This window comes from Vanacampus margaritifer, chromosome 8 (genome assembly GCF_051991255.1).
Source record: "Vanacampus margaritifer isolate UIUO_Vmar chromosome 8, RoL_Vmar_1.0, whole genome shotgun sequence".
In the NCBI taxonomy this organism is placed as follows: domain Eukaryota; kingdom Metazoa; phylum Chordata; class Actinopteri; order Syngnathiformes; family Syngnathidae; genus Vanacampus; species Vanacampus margaritifer.
Window position 1 is genome coordinate 16,293,538 of NC_135439.1, and position 22,444 is coordinate 16,315,981.

Sequence of the window (22,444 nt, forward strand, 5' to 3'; positions counted from 1 at the left end):
TCTGACCTTCAAATGTGAACCCATCTTGCGCAATCCAGTTTACAGTAATTGCAATTCAAACATGCAACTGATTGCTAGCATTAATGCAACATGTTCCTATTGAGATGAGAAAAAAGTCATTTAACTCTAATATAATGTTGCTCCGCCAAAAGGCAAGCTTCTTTAGCGGGAGTCAAAAATTATTCCTATCAGTAAAGTGGTTTTGTGTTGAGTAAGTCATATATTGTATTTTTTTTTTATCTGCTTCCCTAATCAGTTATTATTCTTTTAACCTGTCAGAAAAATCTATTAATCTGGTTGTAGACTATATCTTTCATGTGTGTCTTTATAACATGTCAATTAGCTGGAGTAGCCAATGTGATCCAATCTTTTAAAAAGTCCATTACATGTCTTCCCCTCCCTGACTAGTGTGAGGAAACCTGATTAACAGGACATGAGCTCGTCCCGGTTATAAATCTTTTGTGGCCGCCTTTATTCATCAGGCTGCCATTTGTTATCTTCATTAATGTATGAAGAAAAATGCAATGTCTTGCAGAAAAGCACGTCGTCAATGTTCATTTCTCATTTGGGATACCAATTGCGTGTGCTGTCCGGGCGGCCCATGACGGGGTTCAAGTATTTCAAAGACTCCATCTCTGAAGGCTAAATTATTCATGTTTCTTAAGATCTTCGGTTACAGACTGAAGCGAGAGAATTACTGTATATCTGTTCATATGTCCAGCAGTGTTGGCTGGTCAATAGGGACGCTCGGGAGCCAACCTAATGCACAGCTTAGTCCGAGTCACCATTAAAAAGACAAAAGTTAAATAAGAAAAATGAAAATACAATTCTTCTTTTGCTTTTTATTTTTGGCTTGTTCCATTAGGGGTCGCCACAGTGTGTCATCCTTTAAAGGTGTATTGTGCAGACTTGCCCAGATGAGTACAAATAGCCCTGACTCTTTTATTTACTTACGTGTTGGCCAGTTTAAAAATGAAAAATAAAAAATTGTGAAAAATCATAATAATTGTAATTAAAATAATATCAGTATGTAATATTTAAAATAAAAGATTTAAAGCATAAATTTTGCCCATATTGACTGAAATTAAACACATTCTTCCATGTAAGGCAAGTGGAGGCCCCGCTTGTGCCAATGTACTTATCCCCGAAAAAAAATCGCGCTCGCATTGACGTCACACTACCATCTTTTTATTTAAATACACGAACAACCCTCTTATGTTTCAGTTTTATAAACATGTGCTTGTATTTAACGACCTATAGCTAAGCAAAAGAAAAGCAAGTACTTATACTTGCATCAGCAGCAGACTCAAGGTGCGTTCAATGGCCACTCACACAGTAGGACATCTCAAATTTAAACTTTGTGCACCAAACAGCGGTGACTAGTAGTCCTACATCAGCACATTGCAGGGGTACGTGGAAACATTCTATTATTTATTTGCCATCACAGATGACTGATGAAAATAAAATAAAAATGCTATAGCGGGTCTGATTATTATTCTCTTTAGTGTTTTGTTCATGCTGTTTTTATTTTGCTCCTGCCTGACGTCAACAGGTACAGGGGGATGCATAATAACAATTGTGCTACATCGTAACGATTCATCTTTTCAAAGCATCGTTGGTCATCTCGAAAAAGTTATTTTTATTTTCCCACTGCTTAAATAAATGCAATTACATTAATACTGATTGCTGGTTCAGCAAATGTATATATGATACAAGTTCCAGACTGAAGAAGGGAGCGGAACGGAGGAGGAAGGGTTGCAAGGAGGCGGTAGTCTGGATAAATGAAGTGCCTGGGGGAAGTGTATGTGTGTGGGGGTGGGGGGGGGGGGGGGGGAGTTGTCAATGTGACATGAGCTAATGGCTCTCTGCTGGCATCTGGCTAATGTGCATACGTCCAGCTCATTTAAGAGTCAGGGAAGAACCCCCCAAGGGAAGCAAAGGGGGTGCGAAGGGTATTTGGGCGGGGTCAGGCAAACTCATATTGAGATGACAGCGAATTAGCTCTATTTCTTCTCATTCATTTTTTTTGCAGAAATGACTCCATATATTGTTAAGTACTGAATAATTTAGGCTTTTTGGGGGGGGCTGGCCCCACATGAGATTTTACAGTCTGTAAATTACAATAAAACTGGATGAAATAGGAAAAGAACTTAGAAGATTTTTCAAAATGCATGAATAATTATCCTTGGTACTCTTAAGGGGTTGTGTCTACGTATGTAATTGCTGGGGTTGTTCAATAACACGTTTTTTCCAGACCTGTATTCAACTCTCGAGTAGTCACTAAGTACCGATACCACTACCACCTGACACATGAAATTTCCTCCCAAAATACACTGACAGATAATTTTAAAGAAAGCCCTCCATATCCCAATATAAAAAAAATCATTAAAATTGCATGGAATAAAAGGCTATTTTTTATTCTTCTAACTTAAAAATTCTAGTTCCTGATTGTAAAACAGACACAAGAGGTCATCGCGAGTACTCCTACCATGCAATAAGGCTGGATATTGGCCCGACACCGATACCTGGTATCGATACTTAGCCATCCCTAGTAATTGTAACTGGAAAAATGATACCTAAGTTGGGCACAATACATTTTCCCTGCATTAACAGAGGTTGTCTTCTATATCCTAATTGGTCTTTGGTGTATAACAGGTTTAACAAGGAAACATGTTCAAATATAAACATTACATTTATATATATATATATATATATGTTTTTTTATTATCACCACACCACATCATTTTCTCAAGCATCTCATTTATGAGTGAGCTGTTTCTTTTAGATTTTAACATTTGGACCACTAAGCTGAGCCTCTTAGCATATTCTCCGCCCTTGTGTGGCGTTCCCCAGTGTCACATGATTAGATGCGCTTCACTGAAGAGACACTTTACCCAAACACTGGGTCCCAAAAGGGAATAGTCATGTGTATGGTCTGTCTAGCTGACACAAGACGGATGTGGTGGAGGAGAACAGGCTCGGCAGGGGGGTGGAGCACAACACAAGCACATCTTTTTTTAATTGGCACTTCAGCCTAAGGTGAACTTTATCAATCATTCACATGCTATATTTTGTTATAGTTGCTGTCACTTTTGGTTTACTATGGGATGTCAGGGGAGTGCAGAAGACTATGACTATAACTGTTGTGATTTTTATATGTAATTTCCATTTTCTTTTCATTAAGATGCAACTGTTAATGAAAAGAATGGGTAGACAGAGGCGAGATGTCCAGCAAAAAAAAGAAGGCAAATTTCTATATCTATATATATATTGTATATGTATTTATGTATTTACTTTGTGTGTATGTATGTATGTACACACATATATATATATATATTATAGCTATATGTTTCTAGCTTGTTAACACACAGTAAAAATATATCTATATACTCTATTAAATTTGGGGGTGCTATTGTTCAAAAATGGCCTAAATGCGCGTCTGGGATCTGCGACTGAACCAAGGGAAAACAATATCTAAAATGTTTACTCAACATAAAGAGTCTTTGAGCTGTGCTTTGTCTTGTCCCTCATCTAGGAACTATTTATTATGGGTTACCACGCCAAGGACATACGCACTGAAATTAGCTCCTCGGATCATTAGGACACACGAACCTTTTATCGTGATAAGGTAGGGGGGGACATTTTATGGACAGATGAGACTAATTCCTGTATTCCTTTTAATCTTTATCAATGGGATGGAAAGTACACACCAATTTGAGCACTTTGTTTACTTGAGTTGAGTTTTGTCAAGCAAATGTAGAATTCAGTCCGGGGTACCCCAGGGATCGATCTTGGGCCCTTTACTGTTCTTAATTTATATTAATAACTTCCCAACGTCTTGTAGTAATCTTACTCCTCTATTATTTTCTGACAATACCAGTTTATTAGCTGTTGATGATGGCAGTAAATCTCTTACTGAATGTGTAAACAGAGAACTCTCAGCTACTTTTAATTGGCTTCAGAATAAATTATCTTAAAATGTAAAAAATAAAATAAAATAACTATATGATATTTTGTGGTAAGAACAAACACCGCCTAAAGAAACAGGCTAAAATATAGAATTAAAATCTCACGAGTTCCTCATGCAAAAATTTTGGGGCATTGTTGTGGACGACTGTCTCAACTGGAAAAAACACGTCATATTAGTAATCACAAGATCAATGAAAAATGAGATGATAATAAGAAGAACCCGGATGGGTTCAAAACACAACTATGTGCCTTCCAAAGGGTTACGTGCTGGAGGCACACCGCTTATCCTCACCAGGATGCTCTTGCAGGCATACTGAAGCCTATCCCAGCTGTCTTTGAGTGAAAGGTGAGGTACACCCTGAACTGGTCACCAACCAGTCGCAGGGCTCTACTGCATACATTACATTGTTTTCTAGACATACAGAACAGAACAGGGTTTGATGGGCCGGTCGGCCTGGCCTGCTGAGATCCGACTATATGATGATGTAATCAAGGTTTTTTAGGATGGTGGTCACCATGTGACAGCTTTGTGACAGACCCGCTGTTATAATGAAGTCAGCATATTCGATAGACTGACTGGAGTGCGTATTAATCAGAGTTAGGTTCCATAGCAGGCCATCTGTATGTGACACAGCTCTGTCACTCTTCAAAGGAACTCAATACACGATGTGTACAAGAGACCAGATGTGGTGTTTTTGGGTGGTCCCCGCCAAACCAACACTTACACACATCACATGTCTTTCTTAAAAGATGTAAATCAATAAATAAATCACTAAGTGAGTAAATGAATAAGTCATTAATTAATTAAAATGACAACTATTTGGTATCTCATTTTTCCCCAGTGAAATATTAAATGACTGGAGCTGTACATTCAAAATAACTTAAACGCACGCACGCACGCACACAGAAACACGCACGGACGCACAAAACATCATTCAGTTTCTCTGCTTAGTTTCCTGTACTTAGTATATGTGCAGGTTTATGTGTTTTTTGTTGTTGTAAGGGAGTCAATGATTTTTTTTTATTTTTTATTTTTTTACTTCTTCCTACTTTATTTTGAACATGTAACCCGGGTTTAATGATGGCTATGTATGTATGTAAAAAAACAAACAAAAAAACAACAACAAAAACACAACATACATCCTTGTTCAGACCTGGTGGTTCCACCATGCGTTTTATTGTAATTATTACTAATTAAATCAGTCAAAGGTTTCCCGATTAGCCAACAAAAAAAATAAAATCTAAAAACACAACATATTGACTTTTACTTTGTAAAAAAATAAAGAACCCCCCGGAAGTGTTATTTTCTTATCGACGTCAACTTGGTGTGAAAATCGACCAGACGGTGATGGTAAGAAAGGAGGGATGCAAAGAAAGGGAAAGCAGGGGGCGAGAAGGGGAGAGCGGGACAGTAGAATGTGGCTGCACAGAGAACTGCACACTTACATTGTGTTCATCTGAAACACGTTTTTTGGTTGCTTGATGCGGGGATAAACGCCTTCTTCCCCTTGTTAAACTGAGCAGCTCCCATTGCTGCTGCTGCCGCCGTTTTTGGGATACATTGGTGGGGTTCAAGGTAAGTAAACAAACGCCATATTCAGTGCATATGCCGTCATCTTATTTTTAATGCCCAAAGCCCATATTTGACACCAGCGAACCGGTGTAGGCTTTGTTTTTACATTTACACTAGGAGAATGCAATCTGTAATGTGAGTTTGACGCAGTCGCGTCAGAACACGGGCAGAACCACAACATCATTACTTGCTTTTTTTTTCTTCTATCTCTCATCAAAACGCGTTTATCGTCCAATGTGTGTTGCTGAACGCTGTTTCAAACTAAAAAAAACAAAAACAAAAAAACAGTTAACGCATGCACGCGCACAAATAATGTAGATAACGTTTAGGAAAGATTTTTTTTTTTTTAATGATTTTGTATTAGTCACTCTAGTGGTGAAATAGTTGGGCTGATTATAACGAACCTGCGTTATTAATGCCCAAACACACTTGGGGACTTATTATCTTCAGCATTTAAGTGATTACAACCTGGTTTCAGCAGGTCACTCACCATTCTTGTAATATAACGTTCATTATACTGGTCATTCCATCTAATATGTCAATTAAGCCTGTCTGCCCTTTGAGTGGTTCATATTACTAATTTATTATATATTACACTTTATTTAAACAACAATGACAACAACAAAAGTTCAACTCTTAGAAAAAATCCTATTCTTTCTCAAAACTGCGGTTATGTGTGAGCCCCACAAAAATTTCTTGTTTAAAGTAGGTGCAAACCACAGATAAATTGGAAAGTGGACAGCGATCACATTTTACATGTGCCTGCGTGTTAGTTTGAGATGCATAGCATTTGGAAAAATAACACATCACACATATATATATATTTTTTTTATAACATTGTATCATAATTATAATGATTTATTTTGTTGTATTAATATATGATTTAAAAAAAATGGTTGCATTAATATTAGTGCTGTCAAAGTTAAAGCATTAATTCATTGATTAATCACAAACAATTATCACGTTAATCATGTAGGCTATTAACGCAGATTAATCACACCAATAATTCCTTATTATTCTATTATTTCCTTTAGCTTGACAGCGGATGGTTGCATTAAAGGTAGCACAGATTGCGTTTGAGCAATAAACATAACTACATGCAATAAAGTAAAGCATTTAATGAACGTTTGTTCATGTCAAAATATTGTGGTCATTTTTTTCATTTTAAATTATGTAAGTAATTAACTGATTAGAAAAAGAGGAGGATGAGTGTGCGCAGTGGAAAAACAAAACATGTTGAAGACGTCCTCATAACATTAAATGTAGAAAGAATTAACACATAACAGTTGCTCTTCAAATTTCGCAGGCAAAAAATGTTGATAAATAGCCTTTTTAATTGAATGGTTAAATCGTTTGACAGCCCTAATTAATATACAATAAAATATGCAGAGCTGAACAAAGGTAAACTAAGCACCTCCTTAGGCCCACTAAGGACCACCAAGGAACTCCCAACATTCAACAGCCAAGTTGAATGTTGGAATCTGATTCTCATTCAATTGGCAATAAAAACAAAAACGAATATGTCACTGATTATTTTGTGATGTTTTTAATTTAACACAAAGAAATAATAATACTTTAAAAAAAAGCCTCATTTCAAGTTTATAGGCTCTTATAGGCAGCGCTGCAGCTGTGTTGATTGAGCTCGGCAGCAATGTATTTTAACTGCAGTTGCAGCGTTGCACCATTATGGAGGCGCTATATCCACAGCAGTGCACCAGAGAAACCTGAAGCAACTACCGAAGAAGAAACTGATCACCAAATCTGTTTGAGTGCAAAATCGAGTTTGCATGCATTTGGCACGCGCAAACATCATTTGGAACAACTCCTGTACTAAAGTATGAAATAAGAAAAGTGGCAACATAAGGCGCTACTAAGTAGAAATAAATAAATAAATAAAATACCCAATAGAATAAAAAACAACAACATAATAAACACAGAACTTCATGAGATATGAAACTAAAACATCCATTTTACAGCAAAATCCCAAAAATGGAGCCAGACATAATGCAGCATAACAGCAAGCGGCGAGACAGACAAACGTTCGGGCTGGCGCCGTTCTAGTGTGACTGCAGGGATAATGACTGGAGGCTAATTACCAATTGTTCCCAGTTGCGCACATCCTTGCTCAAGTCCTCTTTGTGCCGCCTAGCGTAAACCAAGAAAAACAGAGAGAGACAACTGATTTTATTATTCATATTTATGGTTTTAAACCCATTGAATCAGATTAATACCATTTGCTTGTAACTCTGTCAAAATAATTCTACATTCCTGATTTTTTCAACTGCAATTCTGACAATAGTCATATTGAACTAATCAAAATTTGTATTGGCCCATCTCAGGCAGCTCAGGAACTTCAGTAACACCACTTAAAGTAGTGAGTGAGTTTTTAATCCTAGAATTAGCAAATTACATATATATATATATATATATATATATATATATATATATATATATGGGATGTTCGATACCACTGTTTTTTAGATCGATACCGATACTCAAATCTTCAGTACTCAGCCAGTGATGCCAAGTGCTAATACCATTAGTACTTATGATACATAGAATTTCCCCAAAAAACAATGACAGATTTTTTTTTTTTTTTGCTTGAAATTAATGGCAACTATATTTTTTCAATTTGATCATAAAAGTAATTTGAAAAAATAGATAAATAAAATGAAACAAACAATCCAGTGGCCAGGGGGGAAAAAAGCCCCAATAAAAATATGTGGTTGTACAACTTCCTTTTAAGGAACACAGTAGGGCTGCAACTATCGAGTTATTTAGTATTCTGCGTCGTCTGTCCTTCCTTCCTTTCCTCAGTCTCTCCTTTGGTCTCTTGAGGTCTCCCTAATTAGTTGGAATTTAAATATTTCTGGGGTTGGTGAAAGACTCTGGTTGGTAACCCGGTGGGTAGTAGGTAATGTCTGGTCGGTGCTGGATTTCACTTTCCTTTCTTTTCTTTGATCCTTCCTCGGGTCTCCTGACAACCTCACAACCCTAGCTGGATTCTGAAGTATTCGGTTTAGGTGAACGGTATGGGATTTTTAATAGGTTTTAGGTGAACTAATGAATACACACTCACACGCACGCACACATGCACCCCCCCCCCCCCACACACACACATACACATGCACATGCACATACTCACCCACATACAAAATAAAAATTAATTTAAAAAAATAAAATTAAAAATAAAAAGAGAGCAAAAATGATGACATGTCAAATCGGTAGAATTACCGAATGAACAATACTGAGCTCTCCAGAGAGAGAGAGAGAAAAAAAAAGGCTACTGGAGTATTGCCCTACAGACCACATCGGGAGCCAGTTCAAACGTAACGTGGTAGCCTCCACATCATGCTAAAATAACATATACATATTCATGTATCGTGTCGTTCGCTCCATTCATGGCGCCTTGGGTGCAAATGCGGCAACAGAAGAACCCAACGGCAGCCGCAGCCCGGCCTGGACCAGGTTTGAGTGGACGTGGGGCGGGAGCGAGGTGGCAGCGGCGGCGACAGTCAGCCATCGCCCGCTCGCTGCAAGTGCCACTGCCGGTCGCCCCCGCGGTTTCAGGCCCCCTCACGCCAATATCGTGATATCGCGATATTAAAACTGCCACAATATCGTAGTCGTCATATCATGATATTAAAAGCAGCACATCTGTTAAAAAGTCAGGTTGATTTCCATTTGTGCAATTCTAGCACCCTCTGGTGGCTAGTTTTTTAGTGCAGTTTAATTTTCACAAGGGATGTTTTGGCCCTTCTCTGTTTAAAATCCACGTCAATCGTCAGATGAAGGGGAATGTAATATGTGAACCGAGTCAATATGAGGAGGAACTCACTCCTTGTTACATCCCTATTAGGAACTTGTAAGTTTCACCCATAATGAGGATAAGTGTTATGGACATAGAGTGGATGGAAACTACCATCAATTTGTCTACCCGTAGTACCCGGTTGTGGTCAGAGTGACAGACGCTCCCTGACAAAGAAGCTTGGAACTTCGATTGTGACTTCATTATTCAGAGTTCATTATTCAAGATGTCTCGACACTGTAAAATCTGTACATTGTGCTTCCCAACTCACCGTTATTGATCCAGCAGTTAAATTGAAAAGACTCTGGTGAGACCTTTGTCACTCTCGCCACTCAATCCATGTCTGTCCATTAGGATGATAGTTTCCCATAGGGGCGGGCCCTGCAATGCTGAAAATATTTCTGATTCGATGACCTCACACTGTAGTAGCAAAAAAACTGCACGTTCAAATGAAAGCAACATGATCGGTCCACGTTCACTATAATAGCAGCAGAGGAAGTTGAAAATCCTTGTGGGATCACATAAGTCACATGTATGAGAGCGTTTTGGCAACTAGGGGGTCCTCAAATTAATGATACAAGATTTTTTTCTGACGCTTGTACCGGCCCCGTCATTTAGACATGTCAAGGAAGCTGTAAATATACTCAGCATAAAACGCCTCCTATGCTAAAGCTAACTTCAAAATAAAGCTTAACGAATAATACATTGACGCCAAAGCAATAGCAATAGTAAAAACTTTTACTTTGAAGTTGGTGGTTTGATGGCTAGCTTGACTTATCTTTTGGATGTTTCGGATTGCCTTATCCCAAATGGTGTGGATGACGGGTGTGTCGCTTCCTGGCAGGGGGCCGTGAAAAAAATCTATAAAGCACTGTGGGAAACCTTTATATATATATATATATATATTCAGCATTTTTATACTGTTTTATTTAAGCCTTTAAGAAAATCTAAGATTTTTTTTTGTAGTATAAAACTAACTGAATATTTTTATATTTTTGGGGCTTTATGCTATGTATCTGGTTCCTTATGGAAGAACCTTTCTTATTTCATTTAAAGTTTCTGACTTTAGTGATTAAGATCATCAAATAAATGTACATAAATGACAGTAGGGATAGGATCCAGCATGACTTTGACCCGAGTGAGGTTAAGTGGTTCAGAGAATGGATGGTTGCATGAATAACCCAAGTAAACATAAAATGCAGTTTTGAATTTTATTTTATTTTATTTAGGGAAATCAAAAACTATTCAAGTTAGCTGACTTAAGGTGATTTAATTTTCACTTGCCCGATTACCTCCAAACCTGTTCAATCAAGAAATCACAGGAAATAAAAATTGACAAAATACACCCACATATAGTACATATACACACATTTCTCTTTATATTATTTAATAATGTTTTTGTCCTGTTTTTAGGCATAAACGGGACTCACCTGTAAGATACTGTCCAAAAGTAATCTCTTCGTGAAGTGGATCAAGATGGTGGAGTCTTTATTGACCATGCTGGTCCTCAGCTCACTTACACTCAAGGCTTTTGGCAAGTTCATGCAATCACACACGTTCACATCCTGTTCACACTTCTTTTGTTCCATATTTATTTCATGTATGCTGCTTATACATATTGTACATGGATAAAGCTCAATAGTTAGGAGTGCATACAAACAGTGCGTTGAATTGATTTAATGCATGCTTGCTGGAAATTGGAGCCAATACGTCAACCATTGGCCACCATGTTTCTCTGCCATTGTTGTGGAGAAAGTAAACACTGGGAGTGGAGACGTGGTAAGTGATTAACAGAAGTGGGCAGTCCGTCGGGAGTGATGGACTGTCCGTCGTTTGGTCCGCCACTGACGGACCCTTGTTTTGATGACGAATGACCCAAAACGGCAGAATAAGGCTACGTTCACACTGCAGGCAAATGCGACCCAGATCGGATTTTTTTGCCAAAATGCAACCTGTATCTGACTTTTTTATGTCTGGCTCAATTCCGATTTTTTCCTTTCCGACCTGGGTCACTTTCATATGTGGTCCAAGATGGGATACGTATCCGCATTTTTGCAATGCAAGCGCAGTCTGAACGGGCAGGTCGCATATATCTGACCTCGACGTCATCAAAAGTCCAATATGCGCTCCGGCAAAGTTGTTTCGAATAACTGTTGTGTAACAGTGTAATCGTCACTCAGCGGGTCAAGTACAAACATATCTCTCACAGACAGACGCTTGTTTTGCTGACAACTGAAGGAAGCACTCGCTGCGTGTCTGCGGTGTGTTTCTTTGTGTGTTTTGCTCAAGAGGGGCTGCATTGAATATACTGTATACTGTATATGAGAATGACTATTCCTGTGTTCAATAAATGATCTCTGCTGAGACTTGTTGCTGGCTTTGATTGGCTAAGAAGTATTTTTTTTAAATTTTTTAAAAAAGTTTATTTAGACACTGAACTTTATCATCGGTATTTATGCTGCATTCGAGGATGGTCAGAAGTCAGATACATCCGAGTGGGTTTTTCCCAGTTTTGACCTAAAAGCGTTTAAGGCGAAAGTAAACAACCAAAATGGCGGATAGTGATAAATTGTTTTTTTTATTTTAGTCCTCAAAACTCATTTTGACCTCCAGCAAACTTACCTTCTTGTAATTTTGCTTCATTTATTGTTTTTATCTTATCACATAAGGATTTCATACAGTTGAGTAGTTCACCGTATAATTTCATGCAGGGAGATAGCGGTATACTGTCACACACGTTGTTACGTGAAGTTATGTCGAATATTTATGAATGAAGAAAGCTATTTAGTTTTATACTAGAGTAGATTGTGTTTTACCATTCACAGTCTGTGTTTCCAAAGGAGTCGCCATTGTGTGACGTCACTTGTAGTCCGTCGGTGAAGTCGGGGTCCTTTTTTTTCCCGACTTCGCAAGTGGAATTTCCGAGTTCAAGGGAGCGTTCCCGTACACACTTCCTGATTTGAACTCTGAAAAGTCAGACTTCCGACCATCCTCAAATGCAGCATTAACTCGGTGAGTGACAATTACACTTAAGAACGAAAACCCACGTTCGGCGTTACTTAGTCCGCCATTTTTTTTTTACCTTCCGCGTCATTCGCCATTCGTCAGCAAAACAGCAGACGGACAAACAGACAGAAACTCCTGACAGACTGCCCACCTCTGGATTTCAACTCCAATAAAGAGCAAAAACACAGTCTCCCGTGACTATAGAGGTAGCTCCCTAGCTTTTTATAATAGAAGGGAATATTAATGAGGGAGTTTCCACCCAATGACTCATTGCGAGGCTTCTTAACAATGGTCAGATGCATCTCGAAAGAATGATACAATTTATTTCCAGTGGTGTGGCATGCCTCCAACTTTGAGCATAAATAGTTGGGTTTTGACAACTCAGACTGGTCTGTCTTAACGAAACATTGTCATATGAACTGATGAAGCCTTCTCGGCTGAGAAGCAAAACGTCTTCTAAGTCCAACAGAGCAGTCCAGTTTGGAGCCATTCAAGAAACAACCTGAATGAATCAGAATATCCACAAGCACACTTTCTCAACCAGTAGTCAATCAACCACATTGTTAAGAGGTTTCATTAAGATGCATAAATAACAAGCTAATGTAGCGTATCCTGCATCTGGAGGCCTAAAGCCATTCGATGAACTGATAAGCGCGACTCTCTCCCTCCTCAAACACACCTGATTCATCAGCAAGCTCTGCAGAAACCTGATAACGATCCTCATTATATGTTTCTGCTGCGTTTGAGGAGGGAAACCTCTAAAACCTGCAGGACTGCGGCTTTCGAGGACTGGAGTTTGACACCTTTGCTTATAGAGTATGCTAAAAACAAAACTAAAAGGAGACTAAAGGGAGTAACCCCTTCTGTGAAAGCCTGAAAAAGCATCACAAGAGAATAATGTTAAGGTTTGGTGACGTCAGTGGGTCACAGAATTATTGCATCTCTTGTTTCATATTCATCTAGCTAATTTCCATAATAGGTCTAATACTATTTTTTCTTAACAAGATTTTGAGACTTTTTTTTTTTTTAACTCTGTGATGTGTGTTTTGTTTTTTGGTAGGTGGAGATGTGTGTGTCTCTGGTCATGACAGTGGTCCAGTTTTTGAAGAACAGCCAAGCGGTTTAATTTACCCAGAAGGCTTGAGTGAAGGGAAGGTAGTTCTCAGCTGTCAGGCCAGGGCAAGTCCAGCTGCTTCCTACAGGTAGGTAATCCTGCAGGCTAGCACACAGCGTTGTATTGGTATTGACCAAAGCATCCAGAGCATTGACCTGAGTATTGACCGAGCATCTTAGCCTACATATTTTTGCTGGTCTGTCATTCGTTGGCGCCGTGGACCCCTTCCGTCATTGTCAGTCTGCCAATGTTTTCAAGCCAAACCAATGACTATGTTTACATGCAGGCAATAACCCTTTTGAAACCAGAATACTGGCAATATTCGGGTGTTGTAAGGCCATGTAAACACATGCAGTAACCAGAATATGCTCTTATTCGGGTTTTTAAACCTAAATAAGACCTCTGGTTTTTACTTTTACCATCAATAAAACGGCATCATATTCATGTCTTTCACCACACAAAAAAAAAGTACTCGGTTTCTTCCTTACTTCAAAAGTGTGATGTTGTGCTGTGTCTAAATTTCACAATGTTTGGTTACCTCTGCTTGTGTATTTCCAGTGGGTTACCGTACATACAACTAGTTACATACTGAATATTTTTTAAATAGTAATAAAATTTATATTAATTAAAAATCACCGGCTTGAAAAATCAAGTGCATGCATCAAGTGCTGAGCAAGTTACAAACGCTATAAAAAGACTTCTATTCTTGTATGGCATCTTTTTTTTTAACTTTCTCTTTGATGTGCAGGTGGTTGGTGAATGGTACTGAGGTCCCGCTGGGTTTAGACCTCCGTTATACTCTAGTTGCTGGCAACCTCGTGATTAGCAGACCCGAGTCTGGTCGAGACACAGGCTCTTATCAGTGTCTGGCCATCAACCGCTGTGGAACCATCATCAGCAGGGCAGCCAACTTAAAATTTGGCTGTAAGTGAATGAATGACTTCTGTTTTCTGTTGAGCTTCTGAGATGGAATTGTTACTGACCCTCAAAGTGACAGTTTTTTTACTCCCACCAAAATAAATAGGTCAATAGTTCTTATTCAGCCATACAGCAAGGCTTGAAATATTTTTTCTCTTTTAGGAGCATATTTGCAAATCAATAATGCCCATTTCTAATGTCCATTTGGATTTTTCTTTTATGTCAGGAAATTGTGAAAAATGAATGCAGGTTTACAAGTGTACTCTTCCATCTAGTTGGAGCTTTTCAAATGCAATGGTGTTTATTGCCTTAAACGTGGCACAAGGTGCACTTAAGACTTAAAAACTTTTAAACAATGCCTGCAAGCTTTTAAAGTGAGTCACTTTGATTTTTACCATTCAAAATTACAATTACAGCTACTTTCTTTGGTAGCCGACATTTTTTTAACTTTGATTTTTTAAACCCGAATTTCACGCATGTGAAAACCACGAATGCGAAAATTTGACCTGGTGGCCCAGTCGGGCCAACACCAGTGAACTTTGGGTGACCCGACCCGGGCCATCAGGCAAATGTAAATGCTGGACCCTGTTCACCCTAATGAGGACAAGCGGTATAGAAAATTAATGAACAGATGAAGTTATAATCCACTTCACAATTTTGAAAGTAATTCTGACTGTTTTCTGGAAGTTGATTGTTGCCACGTACATTGTTAGTGATGCTTGAGAAATTTTCACATTATAAAAAGTAACTGATTTATATGTTCCAGATAGCCGCCGGCCATGTGGATGGTCTATTTTTTGTTTGTAAAATGATTCTTTCTTTCCTTTAAGACCTTGACGACTTCCCTCCTGACAGCAGGAGTCCTCAGACAGCTTATGAAGGCATCGGAACATTCCTAGCATGTCAGCCACCTCCACATTACCCAGGTATCCTTTTAATGCCATTATGTAATATTTTAGACCTTTAGGAATACAGGATGACTTACTCGAAAAGGTGAAGTACTCCTCACCTGTACTGTTGCCTAATCAGATAAACCTCAATCTTCCCGCTTTGCAGCTCTGTCCTACAGGTGGCTCCTCAATGAGTTTCCCAACTTCATAAAGAAAGATGATGGCCGCTGGTTTGTATCCCAGGTAACTGGCAATCTCTACCTTGCCAAAGCGGAGCCCAACGACACTGGAAACTACTTCTGCTTCACTACCATCAACATGGACATCAGTACAAAGAGCACCTTCAGCAAAGCTAACCAACTCACCGTTCTGCCTGAAGGCAAGACTGCACAGTACAGTATATGCCGTAGCATGCAAGTCATATTTAAAAAAGGCAAAAGTGTTCACTATGGAACTTAGGATCTTAAAATGAGTTCAAAAACGCATCTCAATTTTCCATCCAAAATTTGGACACATTTATGATTTTTTGTATATTTTTTTTGCTAAGAGATAATTGTAATTGACCAACCATAGTAGAACAACTACAGTAGGTGCCCACACTTTTTAATCTAATCACCAAGTTGAAATGATCTACCTATAATATTCATTTAGATAATGAATAAATACATTCATTAATTTTAAATATACCATACTTACAAGTATTTGTATGTAAAATATACAGTGAGGAAACAAAAAAATTGAACACCTTTGCAAGTTCTCCCACTTTGAAATCATGATGGCTCTGAATTTTTCCTCATAGGTGTATGACCACTGTGAGAGTCACAATTTAAAATAAAAAAATCTGAAAATTACATTGTATAATTTTTAAAGAATTTATTTGTATGTTAGTGCTGGGAATAAGTATTTGAACATGTGAGAAAATAAAGGTTCATATTTGGTACAAAAGCCTTTGTTCACATTTACAGAGGTCAAACAATTCCTGTAGTTCTTGCTGAGGAACGTGGAGTTTCAGCTTCCTTCAAAGATTTTCTTTTGGATCATTTATGGAGACTGGCTAGGCCACTCCAAAACCTCTTACGAAGCCACTTCTTGATTATGATGGCTGTGTGCTTTGGTTTGTTGTCATGCTTGAAGACCCAACCACGACCCATCTTCAATGCTCGAATCTCACAATACATGGCCCTGTTCATCTTCTGCTTAATACGGCAAAGTCACCCTGTCCCCTGTGCAGAAAACCCCCAAAGCATGACGCTTCCAAGCCCTTGCTTCACAATAGGGATGATGTTATTGGAACGGTACTCATCCCTTTTCTTCCTCCTTACATGGCAAGTGGAGTTATAAGACAAAAATATATATATTTTAGTCTCATCTGACCACATGCCTTTCGCCCATGATTCCTCTGGATCATCCAGATGGTCAAACGATCCTCGACATGTGCTGACTTAAGCAGGGGAACCCTGCGTGCTGTGCATGATTTTATATTTTGATGTCTCAGTGTATTACCAATAGTAACCTTTGAAACGATGGTCCCAGCTGTTCTGGGCTGATTCCTCGCCTTTCTGAGCATCACTGATACCCCACAAATTTGAAATCTTGCATGGAGCCCCAGTCCAAGAGAGCTTGACAGTCATCATTACTTTCTTCTATTTTCTAGCAATTGCCCAAGCAATTTTCACCAAGCTGCTGGGCAATTGCCCCCGTAGTTTATTTCATGCTTGTGGAGGGGTCCACCATTTTGTCACGAGTGTCTTTTGAAAGTTCTTTGGTTTTGCCGATGGTAGCAGTTGTAGTCTGACAGATTGTGATGTGCACATGTGTTTTTATGCACCTAACAACCTCAAAAAGGTGCATCACTTGCGCTTTATTATTAAGTTTAGAGTAGACGAAACAAATCGGGATGCTAATAAGGCAACTCGTAGTTTGCTAGTCTTTTTCCAGATAGCGCAATTGTACATGCATGTGCAGTAGCGCAACAGGGGTATGACTGGCTGCCTTGTACGTTGATCAATTGACTTAGATGGTCGTCTACTTTTTTTCAAAACTCATTCACTGCTGTTGACAGGTAGGCAGATATATCAATAGCATCAAACTTTTTTCTTTTTTTTTCTTTCTTTTTTTTTTCTTTCCGAGAGCAATAGCATAAAACAGAGAGGGCTGACAGTGGCTGAGTTAAAGTCACCGACCGACACTCCCATAGTGTGCTCGTGAATAACGTAATGGGGCACCCCTGAACGACAGTGCAGTTGAGTTTTTATCCATTAAGATACTGCTGTAGATAGAAAATATCTCAAATATTGCCTGTCGAATTCACTATGCTTGGCTCTGCATTCGTTTTTTTTTGTATGCTCATATAATACCGCCACAATGGTTCTAGATATCTAGTAAGCAACAAACGCATTGCACACCAATACTTATCATTCGAGAAATAAATTATCTTAGTGAAATAAACTGCTCGTTTGATTGCAGCCAATCCAAAGAAGTCAGCTCCGAGCATCAAAGTACGCTTTCCAGCGGAGACCTACGCCCTCGCTGGACACACTGCCCAGTTGGAGTGCTTCGCCTATGGGAAGTAAGTTTCAAAATGTATCTTCAGTCTTCTTCTAAACCAGGAATCTTCAAATGAAATTCAGAGGGGGTTCTTGTTGCAAGGGATTTTTCAGGGCAAAGGTTTAGACCTCAGAATATTTTGATTTGTCAAATACCAAAATTTCAAACTTCTTAATTGCTTATTTGTGGATTTCAACATTATGATGTTTTGTTTTCCTTGAAAAAAAATACCTTATGTGTGTCTGCACCATAAATGAAAGGATTTTAATCCTACTAATGGACACTAGAGTATTAACATGAATGTATGTACTCAAAGCACAGACATTCAAAGTATTTGTTAAACACACATCTCAAACAATGCACATTTAAATGCAGCAATAACTTAAATGTCCAGAAAGCGAAACAAACACATCAGGCCTACATTTCACTATAAATTGTACTTGATGAATTGTACAACTACAAAAAAGCCATCTCAGACTGAATCTCAAGTAACACTGAACAGGCAAATTAAGCATGTGAATCAACGCAGGTAGATGCATAATTTAGGTTAAAATGATGTTTACCTTCGAGTAAAGTTTCGGCAGTTACATTGACATATTCCTTTACGTCGCTAAATGCGCGTTTATGCTGCACTACAATTCATGCGATCCGGGGCAACCATTGGGGAGTGGTTTCTTTCTTTGTATTTTGCTTGACTAATGTAGATAGTGTTTTGCTCTGTTGTGGCATGCGACACGGCTGATTTCAGCCAATCAAAAGAAGCTCTCCTCTTTCCCATTAAAATTTGAGCGGTCGAGGCGCGCACACAGTCCTTCAAATTGCGGAAGCAGAAATGGACTCACTGAGGTATGAGAGACGAAATTGGCATGCGTAAAGTGTGTTCAAATAGGTAAACAAGATCTCTCATTGCAGATAATGTCGTCGGCCGCACATGTGATGTGGGCAATTAAAAAACACTCTTGTTTTTTTAACCACCCCACCCCCGTTGACGCTGTGTTGGAGGGGCGCTTATTAAGTATAAGTATTTTTAACTTATCAAGTATAAATATTTCAGATGATATTGATAATAATTCATTTAATAAATTGCTTTCTACAGTGATTTAGAGGGATTGTCCTACGCAGTTATATTTAAAAATAAAAAGCTAACATAACCCCGGTCCATTCATTCCATAAAATTTCCGTCAACATTCGCATCCCACGTCATCAATCCCCTCGAATCTCTTCCGGTAAACAAACTGTTGGATTGGCTCATTATGGTCACATGATCACAACAGGCACTACTGTAATACTGAATATAGCTGCGTATGCAGTCTGTGGCAGCGGTGTTGTGAGCGGGGAAAAAACAGCTGTGTGATTATGCACATATTCCTTTTATTGAACCGCAATTAACCATGGGTCCCTCATGAGACCTTGACATAGTCTGGACCTGTACCACAGTTCCATTTGAAAATACCCATCCTAAATCTTTAATCCTGTATTTTTTCCTCACTTGGAGTACTGATTTCTATATGTTTTCTTATAGTCCAGTCCCTAAACTGAAATGGAAAAAGGTGGATGGACTCATGCCGTCCAAGGCAGGTTCTAGTGTTGTGGGTCCCACTCTCATCCTACCGGATCTCTCCTTTGACGACGAGGGTGTCTATGAGTGTGAAGCCCACAATTCCGAGGGAGTTGATATGTACCAGGGCCGCATCAGTGTCCAAGGTTTTTGTTAGCACTTAATTATTTTGCAGTTAATCACTGTTGTTTTTATACATCGGCACTTTTTGATGTCATTTTCCATGTAGTTCTTTTTTTTATGCTTCAGCTCAGCCAGACTGGTTGCAGGTGATGAGTGACTCTGAAGTCGAGATCAGTTCTGAGCTACACTGGAGTTGCGTGGCTGCTGGTAAACCACGACCTTCCATCCGCTGGCTCCGCAATGGACAGCCACTCATTACACAGGTGCAAAGAAAAATGAATGTGAAATCATTTTCAATCACCCTCATTTGGTCTTGAATGTTGTATTATGAAAGAAATTATTTTCTCTTTATAACCACGGTTGCACATACAAAGGTTGTTGTTTGGTGCCCATGGATGAACATACAGGCGCCTGAAAAGTTGGGCCCGGGGGCCACATCCGGCCCATCTGTAGTCTCTGCAGTCTTTAGGAAGTCAAGTCTGATGTGCGTGTTTATCAGCAGTGCAAGCGAAAAAGAGCAGCAACTTGACCTCCAATACTCCCTGAACGTAATACAGCTCTTTTGTCGATGTCTCTGCCACCCCTCGAGACTAGCAGCCATTTCTGTGTGAGACAAGCCGGCCAACATAACACTTGTTCATTCTGAAGTTAACCCAAGGAAGCAATCTTTGTGGCTGTTAACTTGACTTTGACGTCTATGCAAAGTTCTTTGAATGCAAAGGCAGGTAATTGAATCTGCCGCGCATATGACTATTCACAATGCATCTGCGCACTTGTGCATCCCGTTTATAACCTCCCTTCTACCTTGCTGTGTCCTAATGAACCCTATATGTACTTTCCAGGATAGAGTAGAAGTCAATGGAGCTCGTCTCAAGATCAGCAACCTCGCCCTGGAGGATTCTGGGATGTACCAATGTGTTGCTGAGAACAAGCATGGAACAATCTACTCTACTGCAGAGCTAAGAGTCCAAGGTAAACAAAATATCGTTTTATTTAGACGAACAGACTCTTCAGCTAAAGTTTGGTCAACTCGATCTCTGCTCCGGACCGTCTCGCTGCTCCAGTTCAAGCTCCGGACTTCAGATTGAACCCTGTGCGGAAACTGATCCCTGCGGCCAGAGGGGGACAGGTGATGATTGAGTGTCGCCCACGAGCAGCCCCGAAGCCCAGCCTGTTCTGGAGTCGTGGAACTGAGTTGCTCACCAACAGTAGCAGGTATTTACAGTAGCAGCTACAAATTTCTTAATTATCATATGAACCCTTTACGGTACAATAAAAAGTGGATTTATCATGACATCAAGGGAGGGTGGATAGTGAAAGAAAAACATGCTTGACTGTAATATGTGACCGGCTCTAAAAGGGTCTTCATGTGTCAAAAAATAAAAATTGAGATACAGCATACGTCGTTTCGACTTTACGGCGCCCGTGCCTCGTCTGTAGCACCTTCTTTTTTGTTAACTCTTTGACTGCCAGACGTTTTCAGAAAAGGGATGCCGTGGTGCCAGCCGATTTAAGCATTTTGACTAATCTTTCAAGGTCCACAGAAAATGTTGTGTTTGGACTATGGAAACACACATACTACCAAATGAAAGATTGGACTCTCATCTTTCCTCAGAAAAAAAAGTTTGTTTCTACCTTATTCCGTTTTTTCAGTAATCAACAATAGAAAATGGTTAGTTTCACCTCTGTTTTGAAATAAACGTCTTTTAACGTCTTTGGCACTCCTGCCTAGGATTTTACTAAACGTTATTTAACGTTTTTGGCAGTCAAAGAGTTAATTTCCCACAGTAATCATGCCATTTTAAAGTTATTTAAAGTTATGTTGTTACCTGCAGCAACGGACGTCCGTCGAGCAGGTCGGATCGCCATCAGGCGCATCACATTTCCGTGCTTAAGTTTTAATTAGCTCTGCCGTCCGTCAGTAACGAATGTCCGTGTGGAAACACGAAATATTGGTTCCGGCTCTCCCGGGTCGCGCAAATCCGTTTTTAAAAATTACTGTACAAAGTATTTTTATGTAAATATCGACTTTAAAGGTGCATTGTGTATAAGCAATTTGTCAGTGCGGAGAGTTTACCAAAGACACATTGCAACATTTATAGATTTTGGAACTCAAAAGTATTTTTATTGTGCTGGGGGGGCGGTACACAGAGCAGCAACCATCAAGGATATGAGTCATTGTGAAGATAATAATACAGACGTGTCTTTCTTCGGCGCTTAAGGCTTCAACAGTCAAAGTTCAACAATTGTGTTTCAGCCGCTATCTTGTGATAAGGCACAGTTCCTGTCCTGCAGCTACAGGAGCATCCTTGCCACAGGGCTCTGCTCTCTTCACAGATAACTCCAACTCACATGATTCAAACAAGATTATACCGCTGAATAAATGCTTTGCAATACTATAAAAGTAACTTATGTAACTTATATATAACTTTGGGATAACCCATGTACATTTATTCTAACAATATTGCTTTGTGATTGGCCGGATCGGTGAAAATCAGCAGGCTCAGTTTGTGAGCTCACAAATCCCGCGAGAATTCATCTTGCTGACAAGGTTGGGTAATCTCTGCACAAATCAAGATTAAAGAACTCAAATTAAATACTACCATTTTGACCCCATACGTTTTTCGTCAGAATTCAAATATGGTGTTTGTATTTCTTATAATTTATCCACTGTCACAATTAAAGTTGGAACCCTTGTTGACTTTGTGAAATGTCTTGCACAGGGTGACTGTGACTCCAGATGGAATCTTGTGGATCACTAACATAAGCAGAGCAGATGAAGGGAAATACACTTGCTTTGCTGAAAATTACCTGGGCAAAGCAAACAGCACAGGACACCTGTCTGTCAGAGGTACCGTATACACAATCACAGAAATTAGTCTCCACTTTTCTTTCACGGACTTGTCTTGAGAAACCTCTTTTTGAAAGATGTAATACT

General features: G+C 39.2%; 1 protein-coding gene across 1 annotated transcript in view; it reads left to right on the plus strand.

The window, feature by feature from the left end:
- The first annotated feature begins 5,315 nt into the window (after nucleotides 1–5,315).
- Nucleotides 5,316–22,444, plus strand: part of cntn2 (contactin 2) — a 30,866-nt gene continuing 13,737 nt past the window's right edge. Inside the window, exons 1-12 of the mRNA XM_077573944.1 lie at nucleotides 5,316–5,545; nucleotides 10,764–10,884; nucleotides 13,417–13,558; nucleotides 14,219–14,394; nucleotides 15,219–15,314; nucleotides 15,445–15,657; nucleotides 17,745–17,847; nucleotides 19,348–19,529; nucleotides 19,633–19,769; nucleotides 20,349–20,478; nucleotides 20,571–20,721; nucleotides 22,230–22,357. Coding sequence (XP_077430070.1) covers nucleotides 10,827–10,884; nucleotides 13,417–13,558; nucleotides 14,219–14,394; nucleotides 15,219–15,314; nucleotides 15,445–15,657; nucleotides 17,745–17,847; nucleotides 19,348–19,529; nucleotides 19,633–19,769; nucleotides 20,349–20,478; nucleotides 20,571–20,721; nucleotides 22,230–22,357 — 1,516 coding nt within the window. The 5' untranslated portion in view covers nucleotides 5,316–5,545; nucleotides 10,764–10,826. The remainder of the gene's footprint in view (nucleotides 5,546–10,763; nucleotides 10,885–13,416; nucleotides 13,559–14,218; nucleotides 14,395–15,218; nucleotides 15,315–15,444; nucleotides 15,658–17,744; nucleotides 17,848–19,347; nucleotides 19,530–19,632; nucleotides 19,770–20,348; nucleotides 20,479–20,570; nucleotides 20,722–22,229; nucleotides 22,358–22,444) is intronic.